Here is an 18,301-nt window from a genome sequence, read left to right as displayed (position 1 = left end):
ACTCAAGATATTGTTTTGAGAAAGTGAAACATGCCCAGTAAGAAAGCATTTACACTGGGCCTCCCCGGTGGCGCAGCGGTTGAGCGCTGGGTTGCGAAACTGCCCGCGGCCTCTGCGGCGCCGGTTCGATCCCCGGCTGCTCCCCGGCCACCAGAGGAGGGTCCCACATGGCGTGCAGACCTCTCCTGCCGCCCGCTGCTCCCCTCAGCAGTGTACTTCGGTCCTTCTGCCTGCTCTGCTCCCCGCTCTGGCTCTGGTGAATTCTCTCACCCTCCCGCGCTTCTGACTGTACCCAGTGCATGTATAAACAAAACAAACAAACAAACCAGCAAACAAATAAATAAAGCATGCCTCTATAAAAAAAAAAAAAAAAGAAAGCATTTACACTTCAAATTATTTGAATGGCAACAGGAATGTAATACTCACTTCACACAGTACAGGAGATTGTGTATGTACACACACACACACACACACACACACACTCTCTCTCTCTCTCTCTCTCACTATCTCTCTGGGGAAACTGTCAAAATATTTCAAAATATTTGAGAGCTAATAATGAAGGCACTAGCCCAATGCATAAAAAGAAAATATTGAGAGTGGGCAAACTTGAAATGAGAGTATGTAGATATAATCTATATAAAAATGTCCTGCCAGAATGTTGGTTTGAAAATTAAACCAAATCCATTTGCAAATGAAAGGTATTCATTGAAACTCACATGAGTAGAAGCAACAGAGTTAGTTTAACTTGCTATTCTCTTCAATGACACATACATACAATAAACATGTTATAAATAATTAGGCCATTATTAACTTTGAAAAAGACAAATTGAGACTATACTTCCGTTGTGAATTAAGAGCACACTCACTACTTTGAAAATCCAAACTCAGTAAGAAAACTATATTTTATGTCACATAACTACCCCTAATTCAGCACTCCCCTTGAAGAAAGGAACATTAGCTTTCCGGGAGACTTTAATATGCTAAGGCAAATTATTTGGAAATGTGACCTGTTTTCATATAAATATGGAAAATTGGGGAGATGATGAAAAGGAGCCTACACATAAATGAAACTTACCTCCATTAGAGTCTCAGGATGGGAAGTCGACTCGCTGGCATTACAAAGTGGAAATAAGGCCGCAGGTGAATCACCACAAAGTATATCCTGTCCTGAACTCAACTGCTCATTACATTTTAGAAAATTAAACTCTGTCTTTCCTGTGTGGGCAACGCACAAATTGTAGGAATAAGGCAAAGTCCCTTCCATGTAGTTGGGGGGAACCACTGATGGTCCAGACTTGACACAGAGACCAGGCCTAAAGCAGCCCCAGGCAGAGGGGCTGGAGGAGTGTCGCAGGCGCAGGGCAATGGCCAGAATCACCGCCAGGAGGAAGAGCACAGAGATCAAGGCCAAGGCCAGCACCAGGTAAAACTGCAGCTCAGCCTGGGGGTCAGAGGGCTCAGGCTGGTCACTGAGGTCTGGCAGGGCCTCCTGCAGGCTGTCAGCGAAGACCAGGTGCAGCGTGGCGGTGGCCGAGAGCGCAGGCTGGCCCCCGTCGCGCACGGCCACCAGCAGGCGCTGTCTGGCCGCGTCCCTGTCGCCCAGCGCCCGCGCGGTGCGCACCTCGCCTGTCCGCAGCCCCAGGCTGAAGAGGCCCGGCTCGCTGGCCTGCAGCACGTGGTAGGACAGCCAGGCGTTGTGTCCAGAGTCAGCGTCCACCGCCACCACCTTGGTGACCAGGTAGCCGGGCTGCGCGGCGCGCGGCACCGTGTCGAAGAGTGCAGAGCCGTCGGGCCCCAGCGCGGGGTACAGCACCCGGGGCGCGTTGTCGTTGCGGTCGCCCACCAGCACGCGCAGGCTGGCGTTGGCGCTCAGCGGGGGCGCGCCCTGGTCGCGCGCCTGCACAGTCAGCTCGAAGGTGCGCAGCTGCTCGTGGTCGAAGGCGCGCTGCGCGAACACCACCCCGCTCTGCGCGTTCACGGACACGTAGGACGACAGCGCCTGGGGGCCCAGGTCGCTGCCCACGATGGAGTAGGACACGCGGCCGTTGGGTCCCAGATCCGGATCCAAGGCACTGACCTGGGCTATAGAGGTACCTGGAGGGTTGTTTTCTGGCACTTGGACCAGATAGGATGGCTGTCGGAAAACCGGTGCGTTGTCATTGACGTCCCCGATGTGTAGAGTGACGCTTCTGCTGGAGGACAGGGGAGGCTTGCCCCTGTCAGTGGCTATTATGGTGACATTGTACTCCGGGATCTGCTCCCGGTCCAGGACCCCATCTGTTACAAGCTTGTAGTAATTATTTGCAGAGGATTCAATTCTAAAAGGAACTTTTTCTTTTATGAGACATGTAACCTCCCCATTTTCTCCGGAATCTTTATCATGTGTTTTGAATAGAGCAATTACTGTCTTGGCTCCTGTGTCCTCCCTTATGGAACTTGATACCGAAGTGAAAACCACCTCTGGGGCATTGTCATTTTCATCTAAGATCTCCACTGTAATTTTACATTCAGTGGCCATGCCACCGCCATCCTTGGCCTCTATGCTTATTGTATAGCTGCTACGGATTTCAAAGTCCATAGGGCCCTTGGATTTAATTTCTCCACTTTGATGGTCTAGCACAAACATATTTCCGATATCACGAAGTGTTTTGAAGGAGTAGGTGATCTCTGCATTGATACCCTCATCCTGGTCAGTTGCTGTCACCTTTAATATGAAAGTGCCAGGGGGCACATTCTCCCAAATGCTAACTTTGTACATATCCTGACTGAACACTGGGGCATTATCATTGGCATCAGTGACCTCAATCCTGATTTGAGTAGTGCCAGTTAGGACAGGGTCGCCCCCATCCAATGCTGTCAGAACCAAGAAATAGGAGCTCTGTTGTTCCCGGTCCAGGGGCTTCTCCAACACCAATTCTGGGGCATTCTTGCCTTCAGTGTTATCCATCATCAGAGAGAAATGCTCATTGTAGCTGAGGTGGTAACTCTGGAGAGAGTTAGGCCCTACATCTGCATCTACAGCTGATTCCAGTCCAAATTTAGTTCCTGGAATTGCAAGTTCATTGACTTGTAAAACAATGCTGTTCTGGGGAAAGTGAGGTGGATTGTCATTTATATCTTCTATCCTCACACTTATATGAAAAACATTTAGAGGATTTTCAGCTACCACCTCTAAGGGTACCACACACAGAGGGTTTTGTTGACAGAGCGTCTCCCTGTCTATTCTGTCACTCACCAGTAAGTCCCCATTCTCTGTGTTCACCTTAAAGTATCGTTTCTCTGCACCAATTCTGAGGTTGCGGGCCAATAAATCCTGCACACGCAGCCCCAAGTCCTCAGCGAGGTTCCCCACCACGGAGCCCATGGCCATTTCTTCGGGAATAGAGTAAGCAATCTGCTCAGAGAGCGCCCCACACAACAAAGAGAGCAGGAAGGAAAAGAGTACTTGCCGCCGCCGGGTACTGCTCCTCTGCTTCGCCCTATTTCCCATCCTTCTCTGTGTTGAAGCGGCTTCGGACTTAGAGAAAAGATGCTTTACGAATTGCGTTAAAATATTTACTTCCACTGTGTAGAAAACTCAGCATTCTCCTTTGAAGGCGTCCCCATCCATACTCCAGAATCTGGCTTGCGGAAGGGAAAGTCGGAGACCCGCTCCTTGCCGGACAGTGCCCACCATCCCCCGTAGAACCCTGCTCAGCTCTTGTAGCGCATTGGCCAACAGCGGCGCTCCGAGTCTGTTTGGAAAACTGCAGTCAGCGGTTTCGCAGATAATGGGATTCCATATTCCAACAGTTGTGTTGGACTGATGTAGAGGGAAGGAGATGGTTTATAAGTTTTGGATGTGTCTATTTTCCAGTGTTTATTACCAAAGAAGATTGTTTAGATATGGGATCCTATTGAAGAGCCATTAACCCAATAATAATAAAAATTTGTCTTTTTCAAGTGAGAGGAAATGTATTGGAAGAACAAGACAAAGTCTTCTCTGCAGACTTAGAGCAAAAACCACGTGGAAAAACAGCTTCACCAAAGGTAGGGGGGAATTTTGACAGCTATGAAATGACACCCAGTATTATCTTCATTCTGATGTGCAGATAATTTTCCTCCTTTTATCAGAGGGAATTGGAGGATAGCGCCAAGCTATATAGGGTATATTCAGGATAATGCCATAAAGTCTTCCTTGTTATTTATAAAAAAGATTATGAAAAGGATTATTGAGTGTTTTACATTTCATCACAGATTATAAAAGCATACCCTCATAAGTTACCATATGAATTTAATGACATGAAATGTTTTATTTTTATACTTTCATTTAACTAGACCATATGTGGTACCTTAAGAGAACTTTATCACTACCTCTGGATCAAAATAATCTTAATTTTAAGTTTCAAGACCAACCTTTAATTTTTATTCTCTGAGTGGCGGTTACCAGATCTAACTAGTTCAGACTATGTTACAAAAATATATGGAACAGTCTCCCTCTCCCACCAAATATGTTTATATCCTTTTATTTATCTATTTTTTGGTGAAGTAAAGTGCCTTAAACCTTTAAAATTCCATAAGCAGAAATTGTATACCTAGGTGCTCAAAACACCAACTTTTTTTCTTGACTACAAGACAAATTTAGGTATCTGTTGGCAGAACTTCCCTCTCCTACAGTTTATATTCTCCTTATACAAATATTAGTCACTCAATTTAATTACATTAAATTAATTCCTAAATGAGAAAGAAAAACTTGAAAGGAACATGGATATACAGGCTAGTTGGGCCAAATATCTAGAAGTGTGTGAAAGTGCTGAGCTGAATTGATTATGGAGATGAGTCCTGTCATCAAATATGCTGGACAGTGCTTTAGATTACATGCATGTTATTAGGTAACTATCAGAAATCCTATAACAAATAGGGTTTTGAATATAAGAATTAATGAATTCTTGAATTAATGAATATAAGAATTAATGAATTATATTAATATAAGAATTAATATAATTACATTATATGTAATGTAAAATAAATTTATGAAGGAAATATGAAGGAATTTATGAAGGAAATAAAATGAATTTATGACTCATAAACATATTGAAAACAAAAATATCCCAAAGAATACCAGGTCAATCAGTCTCATAAAGTCTAACTATTCATTCCATCTCTTACATTCATATGAATACAAACTATTCCATATGAATAAATTTGAAAAGTGTAAGAATGTTTAGCAAATTTAAAAATGACTTTTTGAGAAACATGGGGTCAAAGTTAAATTATTTTTATAAAAGAGTTTACTACATTAAAAAAAAAAGTCCAACGCACACGGACACAAAAGTACAAGACAAAGAAAAAAAGGTGGTCCTCCCTGGTGGCACCAGGGGTTAAGATGCAACCACTAAAGCTATCCATAGCCACTGCAGCATGAGTTCGATCCCCAGCCAGAGAGCTACCCACATGGTGCAGCAGACCTCTCCTGACTCGCCCGCTGCTCCCCTCAGCAGTATATTTCAGTCAATCTGCCTGTTCTGTTCCCCACTCTGTCTCTGGTGAATCCTCTCACCCCCACACCTCTGGCCTGTACCCCAGTTCTTGTATGCATAAATAATAAACAAATCTTTTTTTTAAAAAAGAAAAAAAGATAATAAACCTATTTAAACATTAAATTTCATAAGAACAATCTAATGACTTCATGTAGAAATAGAAAAGATGTCTAGAACTTGGGGGGGGGAATGTGTTATATACATTTCCTCTTCCAAGAGTCTAGTGATTAAAAGGAAGTCAGTATGTCTGTATTGGTAGGATAAATAAATGAGACAAAGATGAAGTAATCAACAGGATTGAATAATATTAACAGCCATCAGAAATCAATATATAATTGTTTTGTACTCCGAGAAAATCTTACATATACAAATGTGTACTTGTGCACAAGTGTATGTTTATATGTGTATAATAGATTTGAAAAAGGCTAGCAGAGTATGCTGCTGAACTAACAGGATCAGATTTGAACATTAGCAGAAAACAAAAAGATAGAATATAATTATAAAGTGGAGGCAGGGCCTCTCTGGTGGCACAAGGGGTTAAGTTATAGCACTATGAAGTTATCCACAGCCACTGCAGCATGAGTTCGATCCCAGGCCAGGGAGGTGACCCACATGGCACAGCAGACCTCTTCTATCTCACCCACTGCTCCCCTCAGCAGTGTATTTCAGTAGATCTGCCTGTTGTGTTCCCCACTCTGTCTCTGGTGAATCCTCTCACCACCACCCACCTCTGGCCTATACCCCAGTTCTCGTATGCATAAATAAGTCTTTTTATTTAGCATAAATCTTTTTTTTTAAAGATTTATTTATTTTTATACAAGAGCTGGGGTACAGGCCAGAGGCGTGGGAGGGTGAGAGGATTCACTAGAGACAGAGCATGGAGCAGAACAGGCAGAGGACAGAAATACACTGCTGAGGGGAGCAGCGGGTGCAACAGGAGAGGTCTGCAGCACCATGTGGGATTCTCACAGGTGGCCAGGATCTAACCCGCAACTTCATGGCACAGCGCTCAACCCGCTGCGCCACCAGGGAGGCCCTGCATAAATAAATCTTTAAAAAAAATAAAGTGGAGACAATGGGAAGTTGAAATAGGGAAATGAATAAAAAGTGTTTGTGAATCAACAATTTGAATCACAACCAGTTTACATTGACAGACACAGACACTGATGATAGAAAAATATTACTAAAGTGCAACTTATTTATAATGCCATGATACTGAACTGCACCTTTGAAATCAAGAGAAAATATGCCAAGAATTTTAAAAAATGACTCACAAAACCTTCATGAGAAATTATGGTAATATGATGAAAGGTAAATTATGGCAACTTGATGAAACACATTTGTATTGCACTAAATATGAATGTACTGAATACCTCCCCACATGCCCGCAGCCTCTGCAGCGCCGGTTCGTTCCCCAGTCGCTGGTGAGGGTCCCACAAAAAAAAAAAAAAAAAAAAGGCTCATGCAGACACACCAGTAATTGGGAACAGGGAATAAATCTCACCTGATTGAGCCCAGGGTCACATTTGCCTAAACCGGTACCTGAATCTTCCTGGATCAAAAGAGGCTCGCTTTTCTCACAGCTCTCCTGGCTGATGAGCGTGTCCGCATAGTTGGGCTGCGGGAAGATCAGCTGACTCTTCCTCGAGTCTGCAGTGAGGGAGACCTCATGCGAATAGGTCTGCAGGAAAGCACGCACCCCATCCACGCCCACAAAGTGTGAGGTGGGTAAGCCAGCCAATCCACCTTCGGAAGCCTGGAGCAGACGGGACATGTGCCAGCGCCGCAGCTTGAGCGCCATCAGCACGATGACAAAGGTGAGGAAGACACAGGAGACCACGGCCACTGCCACCACCAGGTACAAGGTAAGGTCAGAATCATCAGAGTCTTCAGGGGTGCTGATGCTGCCCAGGTCAGCCAGGACATCTGGGATGCTGTTGGCCACGGCCACAGTAAGTGTGACAGTGGCCGAGAGGGGGGGCTGGCCGTGGTCCTGGACCACCACCACCAGGCTCTGCTTGAGCGCATCTCTGTCCAGCAGGGCCCGTGCAGTGCGCACCTCGCCCGTGTGCAGCCCCACTGAGAAGAGCCCTGGCTCGCTGGCCTTGAGCAGGCGGTAGGACAGCCAGGCATTCTGGCCTGAGTCTCTGTCCACCGCCACCACCTTGGTCACCAGGTAGCCAGGCTCTGCAGAGCGGGGTGCCAGCTCCACGCCTGTGGAACCGTCTGTGGGGAGGGCAGGGTATAGGATCTCTGGGGCATTGTCATTCTGATCCAGCACAAATATGTTCAGTGATACATTGCTGTTGAGTGGTGGGTTCCCACTGTCCCGGGCTGTCACCCACAACTGCAGGTCCCGGAATTGTTCATAGTCAAAAGAGCGAAGAGCATACAAGACACCAGTGTCAGAGTTGATGGAGATATAGGAAGATAAAGGCGCTCCCTGAAGGGTATCCTCAGCCAGGGAGTAAGTGATCTGGGCGTTTTCTTTGCTGTCCCTGTCAAATGCAGTCACCGAAAAGAAGGAGGCTCCTCTGGGGTTGTTTTCAGGAATGTAAGCAGAGTAAGAGGATTGTGCAAAAGTGGGCGGGTTATCATTGTCATCTGCCACGTTCAGCGAGATGTGAGTTTCTGTATACAGGGGTGGACTTCCCTGGTCTGTTGCTGTCAGCGTTATATTGTAGCTCTGGATGTTCTCCCTGTCCAGCACTGTGTTTGTTATCAACTTGTAATAATTTCCATAAGTCTTTTCTAGTTTAAAAGGTAAATTGTTAGGAATGAAACAGGAGACTTCACCATTTTCTCCAGAGTCTTGATCTTGCACATTTAAAAGAGCAATTACTGTGCCTGGGGGAGAGTTTTCCAGCACTGAATTTGTAGAAGATGTGATAGTTATTTCCGGAGCATTGTCATTTACATCCAGAACTGTGATCAAGAGCTTAGCAGTAGCAGAGAGACCACCACCATCTTGGCCTTGAACTTCCATCTCATATAATCTAGATTTCTCAAAATCCAGAGACCCCTGTATTAAGACATCTCCAGTTCGAGAGTCCAACTGGAATATTCCAGAAGCTTTACTTTCCAAATTCAGGAAAGAATACACTACTTCCCCATTGATTCCCTCATCCGGGTCGGTTGCATTTACCATGAGAACCTGGCTTCCAGAGCTGACATTCTCAGGAATACTCACTCGATATACAGACTGTGTGAACTTTGGACTGTGGTCATTTACATCGAGGACCACCACACGAATGAGAACGGTGCCCTGGCGGATGGGATCGCCTCCATCCGAGGCTGTGAGGACGAGGTGGTGAGTTGCCTCTTTCTCCCGGTCCAGGCTCCCCTCCAGCACTAACTCAGGATTCTTGGCCCCATCCGTTCCGCCTCGCACTTGCAAGGAAAAGTAGCTATTAGGGTTGAGCTGATAGCGCTGGAGGGAGTTCACTCCCATGTCTGGATCCCTTGCGTTAGGGAGGAGAAATCGCGACCCCGGCGTTGCGTGCTCACTGACTTTTATTTCTATTTCCTCCTCCCGGAAGCTGGGCGCGTTATCGTTAATATCCATTATTTCCACCTCCACTCCGTAAATCTTCAGTGTATCTTCCACAAGTATCTCCATATTTAAAATACAAGAGGACGCTGTCTCACAGAGCTCTTCCCGATCTATCCTGCCCGCAGTGATCAAGCTGCCACTTCGCGGATTCAGGTCGAAAAGCTGCGTCTTTCCTCTGGAGACGATGCGCACCCGGCGCTGGGCCAGTTCCCAGGGCTCCAAACCCAGGTCCTTGGAAATATTGCCCACGAAGAAGCCCTTGTCTGTCTCTTCGAGCACCGAGTATCGAATTTGCTGGGCCCCAGACTCCCGCAGTGTTCCCAGAAAAATGAATAGTACGACCAACCCGCTGCGGACCAGGAGCAGTAGCCGATTCGCCATGGCTGAGCCTTTATTCCGCGGTTTTTGGGGCCGTTTGTTTGGAAGCAGCTTATGTGTCTACGACGTCCCGGGCCGACTGCATCCGAAATATATCAGGGAACGAAGGGAAGTGCTTTAAGTTTCCAGTATCAGGAGCTGTGAGTATCCATCTCATTGTGCTTTGCTTTGTAGAAGTAGGGGAGGGGGGCTCATGCGCGCAACTTCCCATTCCCTGGTTGGTGAACAGCGGCCCCCAGAGCCCAATCTTATTATTGCAACGAGAAAAATCCACTTAATGTTTGCATTTCAAAAAAAAGTTACTACACTTACCGCTTCAGGGATCAGACGTATTTGTAAAACTTAAAATTGTATACAATAAAGTATTACATAAAATTATCTTGAAGATTTACCAAGAGCACTTATGGAAGGCGCACTTATTACAGACTTGTTTAATTAAAAAACAAACACTACTGGAACTGAAAACTTTAAGGTTAATTTTGGTTCCTATTAATTTTCACCCACTGAAGGAAACAGAATTGTGAGTGTGGATCCCAACAAAATCACCAGATAAGATGCAGCTGCATGACTATAATTCTCGTCAATTTTTTTTTTTTTTGAGTAAAAAGGATGAAATGCTTGAGGATATTTGGATGACATTAGGGTTGTCATTTAAAGTACCACAATGAGGCCTCCCTGGTGGCCTAGGGGTTAAGTCTCAGCACCACCACCATGAAGGCCCACCATGCCCCGTTTGATGTCTTAGTTCTAGTTTGAGCCCGCTGGCCAGGTTGCTAAACTTCATGGCACAGCAGACCTCTCCTGTTTTTACCCGTTGCTCCCCTTAGCAGTGTATTTCAGTAGATCTGCCTGTTCTGCGCCCCACTTTGTCTCTGGTGAATCCTCTCTCTCCACATCCGACATGTACCTCTGGCCTGCACCCCAGTTCTGCACAGAAGTAAATAAAATCTTTTTAAAAATACCACAATGTAAAAATATAACATTCCATATCATTAACAGGTATTCTATTTCATGAAAATTTCACCTGAGACCTCTATCTTAAAATGCCTCTGAATAGAAGTATTGCAGCACTGTAAATTTTAGTCTTAACAATGATACCAATACATTTCACTCAGATTTATGTTGGGAAGTTTATCAAGAGATTGAATCTAGAATCTTTAAAATTACACTACATTGCGATATAGAAATATTAAAACACAATTATTTTAAACACTTACCTGCTTAAAAGTCTTACTGTCTCCTTCAGTGCCAGTATTTAATATGCTAGCCGATGGAACTGAAGCGCTATCTTTGTTGAGAATATCTTGTGTGGTTGGACAGTGATCAACAGATGTGAGAAAATTAAAATCCAGATTAGTTTGATCCCTAGGTTCACATAAATTATAGACATAGGGCAAAGTTCCCTCGCAGTAGTTGTGGGTAATCTCTGCTCCAGATTTGGAACAGAGAACAGACCCAAAGCAGCCTCTAGCATCAGGGCCTTGCAGGCGCAAGGCGATGGCCAGAATCACACCCAGGAGGAACAGTACAGAGATCAAGGCCAAGGCCAGCACCAAGTAAAACTGCAGCTCAGCCTGGGGGTCAGAGGGCTCAGGCTGGTCACTGAGGTCTGGCAGGGCCTCCTGCAGGCTGTCAGCGAAGACCAGGTGCAGCGTGGCGGTGGCCGAGAGCGCAGGCTGGCCCCCGTCGCGCACGGCCACCAGCAGGCGCTGTCTGGCCGCGTCCCTGTCGCCCAGCGCCCGCGCGGTGCGCACCTCGCCTGTCCGCAGCCCCAGGCTGAAGAGGCCCGGCTCGCTGGCCTGCAGCACGTGGTAGGACAGCCAGGCGTTGTGTCCAGAGTCAGCGTCCACCGCCACCACCTTGGTGACCAGGTAGCCGGGCTGCGCGGCGCGCGGCACCGTGTCGAAGAGCGCAGAGCCGTCGGGCCCCAGCGCGGGGTACAGCACCCTGGGCGCGTTGTCGTTGCGGTCGCCCACCAGCACGCGCAGGCTGGCGTTGGCGCTCAGCGGGGGCGCGCCCTGGTCGCGCGCCTGCACAGTCAGCTCGAAGGTGCGCAGCTGCTCGTGGTCGAAGGCGCGCTGCGCGAACACCACCCCGCTCTGCGCGTTCACGGACACGTAGGACGACAGCGCCTGGGGGCCCAGGTCGCTGCCCACGATGGAGTAGGACACGCGGCCGTTGGGTCCCAGATCCGGATCCAAGGCACTGACCTGGGCTATAGAGGTACCTGGAGGGTTGTTTTCTGGCACTTGGACCAGATAGGATGGCTGTCGGAAAACCGGTGCGTTGTCATTGACGTCCCCGATGTGTAGAGTGACGCTTCTGCTGGAGGACAGGGGAGGCTTGCCCCTGTCAGTGGCTGTAATGGTGACATTGTATTCCGGCGTCTGTTCCCGGTCCAGGACCCCATCTGTTACTAACTTGTAGTAATTATTAGAAGAAGAATGAATCTTAAATGGAACATCTCCACTTAAATCACACTTGACTTCTCCATTTTCCCTGGAATCCTGGTCCCGCGTTTTGAAGAGAGCCACAACTATTCCTGGAAGGGAATCTTCCAAAATCTGATCAGAGAGAGAAGTGATGATTATTTCTGGGCTGTTGTCGTTTTCGTCTAGAATTTCTATAATTACTTTACATCGAGTAGAGAGGGACCCTCGGTCCTTTGCTTCTACATTCATCGTATATCTTTCTACTTTTTCAAAATCCAAGTGTTGATGAGTTATAATATTTCCTGTAGTGGAATCCAGAAAGAACACGTGCTGGGCTTCATCAGCCATACCAAGAAAGGAGTAGGTGATCTCCGAGTTGACGCCTTCGTCCTGATCAGTTGCGCTCACCCTCAACACAGAGGTGCCTGGGGGCACGTTTTCGTGAAGGCTGATCCTGTATACTTCTTGGCTGAACACAGGTGCGTTATCATTGGCATCCACGACTTGGATTTGGATCTGGGCAGTGCCGCTTCGTGGCGGGTTCCCGCCGTCTAAGGCTGTCAGGACCAAGTGGTGTGCGCTCTGAGTTTCTCGGTCCAGAGTCTTCATCAATACTAATTCTGGATATTTGCCACCATCTGGATTGTCTTTCACCACCAACGAGAAATACTCGTTAGGACTTAACTGGTATTTGCTCAATGAATTTATACTAATATCAGGATCTGTTGCAGAGTCAAGAATTGTTCCTACCCCGGGGCTGACAGATTCGCTGATTTCTAGGTTTATTTTATCTTTGTGGAATTGAGGGGCATGATCATTAATATCCTCAACAACCACAAGGATATGAAAAATATTTAAAGGATTTTCCACCACGGCTTCCAACTGCAACTCACATCTTCTTCTCTCTTTGCATATCTGCTCTCGGTCTATTCGGTCCTTCACGAGTAAGTCCCCGCTCTCCGCGTCTACTTGGAAGAGCAGCTTCTCAGCGCTAACGCGCAGCTTCCGAGCTGTCACGTCCAGGACACTGAGCCCTAGGTCCTTGGCGAGGTTCCCCACCACCGAGCCCTGAGCCAGCTCCTCGGGAATGGAGTAGCGGATCGGCTCGCCGAGCGCGGAGTAGAACAAAGACAGCAGGAAGGCGAACAGTACCTGCCGCCGCCCGGCCGGGCGCCTCCGCGCGCAGCTCCCTCCCATCGCGCGCTCTAGTTTTGGCTGGATCCCAGCCTTTCCAACTGGAAAAGGTGCAGACTACCGCACTGGAAAGCCTGAAACCGCGGAGACCCCAATCTTGGGGCTGGGAATCCGTGCGTGCTGGGGAGAGTCTGCGCGGGCAGTGCCCCAGTGTGTAAGCGGGTTTCTTTCTCTGTTGTGACTGCGCAGGAAATCCCAGGCTAGAGGCTGAAGAGTCCCAGATTTCAGCGCTTGCCCTGCACTGGCCGACAGCGGCGCCCAGAGGCCGCGAGTGGAACCTCAGCCTAAATTTTCTGCCCTCTGATTCAGGACACCTTTTCTTTAAATGCAAGATGATACCAGCTAAAATATTCGAATCCGACACGTCAGTGATTATGTTTTCATCGTGAAACATTTTTCATATGACAAAAACTTTGTATGTGTTAAAATTTGAATGGCTAAAAGTATGTCTTTGAAAATTCAAGAAAGTACAAGAGAATATGGAGTGAAAGTAGACCTCCTATTCCATGGCCTATTGTTATCCAGTTCTTCCGTCCAGAGTCAATCACGGTTGTTCCTTTTAAGAGTAAATGTCCATAAAGGGAAGTACTGAAGCAAGCACAAAACTTTTTTCTCTCTTAAATTCTAACTTATATTTGGCTACAAAGTTATGATCCCCCCCCCCACTCATATTTAGGAACTGGAATGCAACTACTGTTATATTCATTACAACCATCCAGAGCATCCTTTACTGTTTCTAAATAAGCATATTTCCGTATATTTTCTTATAATAGCCACCCTGTCAAAAATTACTTTCTTCAAAACCTGTATTTTTCAAAATAATGCAATTATTTAACATGAATGCATAATTATTATTATTCATGTGGACACAAATTTACAATTACATTTCAATGACTTTAAAGCAAATAACTATGACCCAAAGAATGTACTCTCTTCTAACAGACCTGTCATTGAAGCAATGTTGAATGATATGAAAAAAAAATCATGGTCTCATAAGTATTTTAATGTTAAGACATATGTTGACTTTATGCTACCATATTAGTTTAGAAGAACACTGGTAATAAAAGGGATCGAACCAAATACATCACTATGTTCACTGAACTAAATGAGTTCATCAGTAACTCTACTCATCATTCTTTTAAGAATAATTTTGTGTGCTACCCTGCTTATATTTGGCTCTTGACTCTTATGTTCAGAATTTTCAGTTTCAGATACAGTTTCTTTCCTTTTCAGTAAGGGACCACTGAAATACTCTCAGCACACATTCCTTGCTTCTGTTCTTGGAAACATGTACATATATCCGTCTGCCATATTTTCAGCCTTAGAGATTGAAGAATTTAACTAAAAATGCAGTTAGAACATAGCCCAAAATTTGCTTAAGTTATAAACACTACAGTGTCCTCATTGATCAAGAAAAGTCAAATTAAAATGCATTGTCTTGGGCCTCCCTAGTGGTGCAGGGGTTAAGTCTCAACGCTATCAATAGCTATCTCCTGTTACTTCAGCATGAGTTCGATCCCTGCGAGGGAGCTAACCCACATGGCACAGCAGACCTCTCCTGTCTCACCTGCTGCTCCCCTCAGCAGAGTATTTCAGTAGATCCACCTGATCTGCTCACCACTCTGCCTCTGATGAATCCTCTCCTCTTACCCCCGTACCTCTGGCATATACCCCAGTTCTTATATACATAAATAAAAATAAATCTTTAAAAAAATAAAATGCATTGTCTTCTACATAACAGTATGAAATTGGAAGCACAGGCAAAAGGATGCTGCAGTGTCACCAGGCATGATTGCATTTGGAAAAACTGAAGTACACAGTGTTCTGAATTGTTAATAAAATATAACTGAAAATTTTAAATCACTCTACAAAGTATATTCAACTGAAGTATCATTACAAGTATGATTTGAAAAATAAAACCTCACAAAATTGCCCTTCTTCTTGGGAAGAATACCATTGAGAAGCCTTATGTTTCGGTTGTGTTTTCAGTGAAACTAAAGAATTTATTTCTGACAACTACCTATTCTTACCATATCTGCCCTCATAACAAGAGCTAGAATTGTCTAAAGAGCTTGGATTTCAGCATGTGTCCCGGAGACAGCACATAAATTTACAGGCACTCATCAGTATTATACTCAACAAAACTATCAAAGATTCTGCAAAGCTAACCATAACAGCTTTATGACAGTAGGCTTTGATTGGGATTAAGTGAGTATTTACCAGAAAATAAAAAAATATGAGTCTTATCTTAAACCATCAAGTTCTACCTCTTCAATGTTTTAGCAAGAAGCAAATACCACTGAAACAGAAAAGTGAAAAAATTAAAATTGACATTTTCTATCATGCTACAAACCTAAAATGAAACCAATCATAGTTTTCTAAATGAAAGGAAAAGAGCAAAAAACGGAACTCACTGGAACCAAAGGGGTATCTTCTATGGGAAACTTCGAATCATCTAACAAAGACAAAGGATCCTTTTTCTCATAGCTCTCCTGGCTGATGAGCGTGTCCGCATAGTTGGGCTGCGGGAAGATCAGGTGACTCTTCCGTGAATCCGCAGTGAGGGAGACCTCATGTGAATAGGCCTGCAGGAAAGCTCTCACTCCATCGACACCCACAAAATGAGAGGTGGATGCCCCAGCCAACCCACTTCCTGAAGCCTGGAGCAGACGTGACATGTGCCAGCGCCTGAGTCTGAGTGCCATCAGTACAATGACAAAGGCGAGAAAGACACAGGAAACTGAAGCTAGTGCCACCACCAGGTACAAAGTCAAGCCTGAGGCGTCTGAGTCCTGTGGAACCTCCAGGTTGTCGAGGTCAACCAGAATGTCTGGGATACTGTCGGCCATGGCCACGGTGAGCGTGACCGTCGCCGAGAGGGGGGGCTGGCCGTGGTCCTGGACCACCACCACCAGGCTCTGCTTGAGCGCATCTCTGTCCAGCAGGGCCCGCGCCGTGCGCACCTCGCCCGTGTGCAGCCCCACTGAGAAGAGCCCTGGCTCGCTGGCCTTGAGCAGGCGGTAGGACAGCCAGGCGTTCTGGCCTGAGTCTCTGTCCACCGCCACCACCTTGGTCACCAGGTAGCCAGGCTCTGCAGAGCGGGGTGCCAGCTCCACGCCTGTGGAGCCATCTGTGGGGAGGGCAGGGTACAGGATGTCTGGTACGTTGTCATTCTGGTCCAGCACAAACAGGTTCAGTGACACATTGCTGCTGAGTGGAGGGTCCCCACTGTCAGTGGCCATCACTTTCATCCGCAGATCACGAAATTGTTCATAGTCAAAGGACCGCAGAGCATACAGGACTCCTGTGTCAGAGTTGATGGAGATGTATGAAGATAGAGGTGCTCCTTGGATGGTGTCTTCAGCTAGGGAATAAATAATCCGAGCATTCTCTTTGCTGTCTGGGTCTACAGCAGTTACCGAGAAGATGGAGGCACCTCTAGGGTTGTTCTCTGGGATATAGGTCGAGTAGGAGGTATGAGAAAAGGTGGGTGGATTGTCATTGATATCTGCCACTTGTAGGATGAAGTGAGTCTCTGTTGATAGGGATGGACTTCCTCCATCTGTGGCTGTTACTGTGATATTATAAGAGGATACCTGTTCCCTATCAAGGACTCCGTGTGTCACCAATCTATAATAACTGTCAATCGACTTTTCTAACTTAAACGGTAAATTCCTGGATATGGAACAGGTGACCTGTCCATTCTGCCCAGAGTCTAGATCATCCACATTTAAAAGAGCTATAACTGTCCCCAACGGGGAATTTTCCATCAGGGGACTAAAGAGAGATGTGATGGTCACATCTGGACTGTTGTCATTTACATCTTCTACTGTAATCAACACTTTGGTGGTTGCAAGATATGCTCCTCCGTCTTCAGCTTGTACTTCTAATTCATAGAAACCTGTTTCTTCATAATCTAGATTTTCTGATAGTTTTATCTCCCCAGTATTTTTGTTTAGCTGGAATTTCAACAATTGTATGTCAGGTATTTTTCGGAATGAATATGTCACTTCTCCATTGGCTCCTTCATCCTTGTCGGTGGCGCTGACTGTCAGCAGTTGTGTGCCCACAGGGAAGTTCTCAGGAACACTCACTCGGTATTCCGGCAAGGTGAAGACTGGTGCATTGTCATTTGCATCGAAGACAGTCACACTAATGAGGACAGTGCCAGATCGGAGAGGGTCACCCCCGTCAGAGGCAGTGAGCACCAGATGGTGTAGTGCCTCTTCCTCCCGATCCAGCGCGCTCTCCAGCAGCAGCTCCGGGTACTTGACGCCATTGGCACGGCTCTGAACTGCTAGCGAGAAGTGCTTATTGAGGCTGAGCTGGTAGCTCTGTAGGGAGTTCACGCCCACATCCGGGTCAAATGCTTCTGGGAGAGGGAAACGCATTCCTGGGGCGACGTTTTCATTAATTTTTACATCTACCTTTTCTGCTTGGAATTTTGGGGCATTATCGTTGATATCAGTTACATCTATTTCGATCCCGAAAAGTTTCACTCTATCTTCCACAAGGATGTTAAAATTCACCAGACACCGCGCGCTCTGAGCGCACAGCTCCTCCCGGTCTATCCTGCCCGCGGTGACCAAGCTGCCGCTTCTCGGGTTCAGAGCAAAAAGCTGCGTCCTACCTCTGGAGACGATGCGGACCCCACGCTCCGCCAGCTCCCGGGGCTCCAGCCCCAAGTCTTTGGAAATGTTACCCACGAAAGAGCCTTTCTCTAACTCCTCAGGAACGGAGTAGCGGATCTGCCGCGCTTCGACCTCCCACCGCAAACCGAAGAATTGGGAGAGCTGCAACAGCAGCAGCGCTCTGCTGGAAAGAGTCCTTTGAGCGGCCATTGTTCTGGTCACGGAATTCTCGCAGTCCTCACTGGGCACGGAGTGTGTTTTGACCGGTTCCTTTTTCTTTCTCTGGCTGCAGAATGTCTCTGTAGCCCGCTCACCTTAAATTCTGGAGTGCATTTCGCCGCAGCCCCGGAGCCTGCTAGTAGAAACCGTGGAGCTTTTTGTAGTTGGAGCCCCGAGAATCCGGATTGAGCGCAGGCTGCATTTCTCTCCTAGTAGGCGAACAGCGGCGCTCAGAGTCCTAAGATGTTACTGCACCCACTGCTTATAATAGAAAACAAGGGTCGCACTATCTTTGTGTAGTATTTTATTTTATTTTATTTCTTTGTTTTCTCCACATATATCCTTAAAGCAACTACTCTGTGTATATTTCTCACT

General features: G+C 46.5%; 4 protein-coding genes across 17 annotated transcripts in view; all 4 read right to left on the bottom strand.

Annotated features, from left to right (window-relative positions):
- Nucleotides 1-18,301, bottom strand: part of LOC311182689 (protocadherin gamma-C4) — a gene marked incomplete at both ends in the record, with an annotated part of 166,678 nt that overhangs the window by 65,274 nt on the left and 83,103 nt on the right. Inside the window, one exon of one of the 14 annotated variants that reach the window (XM_084251704.1) lies at nucleotides 7,024-9,453. The exons of 12 other annotated variants lie outside the window; for them this stretch is intronic. In XM_084251704.1, the coding sequence (XP_084107830.1) occupies nucleotides 7,024-9,453 (2,430 nt within the window). Of the gene's footprint in view, nucleotides 1-7,023; nucleotides 9,454-18,301 lie in introns of those variants that run through there. One more of the 14 variants, XM_084251697.1, reaches the window with a different exon arrangement.
- Nucleotides 1,055-3,370, bottom strand: LOC311182695 (protocadherin gamma-B5-like; the record flags this gene model as incomplete). The annotated part of the gene is made up of 1 exon (XM_084251718.1): nucleotides 1,055-3,370. The coding sequence occupies one exon, from the start codon at nucleotides 3,368-3,370 to the stop codon at nucleotides 1,055-1,057; it is 2,316 nt and encodes a 771-aa protein (XP_084107844.1).
- On the bottom strand, nucleotides 9,503-13,079 carry LOC311182831 (protocadherin gamma-B7-like; the record flags this gene model as incomplete). The annotated part of the gene is made up of 2 exons (XM_084251963.1): nucleotides 9,503-9,529; nucleotides 10,668-13,079. The coding sequence occupies 2 exons, from the start codon at nucleotides 13,077-13,079 to the stop codon at nucleotides 9,503-9,505; spliced, it is 2,439 nt and encodes an 812-aa protein (XP_084108089.1).
- On the bottom strand, nucleotides 15,455-17,917 carry LOC311182830 (protocadherin gamma-A10; the record flags this gene model as incomplete). Its single annotated transcript, XM_084251962.1, has 1 exon — nucleotides 15,455-17,917. The coding sequence occupies one exon, from the start codon at nucleotides 17,915-17,917 to the stop codon at nucleotides 15,455-15,457; it is 2,463 nt and encodes an 820-aa protein (XP_084108088.1).

Source organism: Talpa europaea (assembly GCF_964194135.1).
Source record: "Talpa europaea genome assembly, chromosome: 13".
Lineage (NCBI taxonomy): Eukaryota > Metazoa > Chordata > Mammalia > Eulipotyphla > Talpidae > Talpa > Talpa europaea.
The sequence above is the reverse complement of the archived record's forward strand: the minus strand, read 5'-3'. Positions and strand labels throughout refer to the sequence as shown.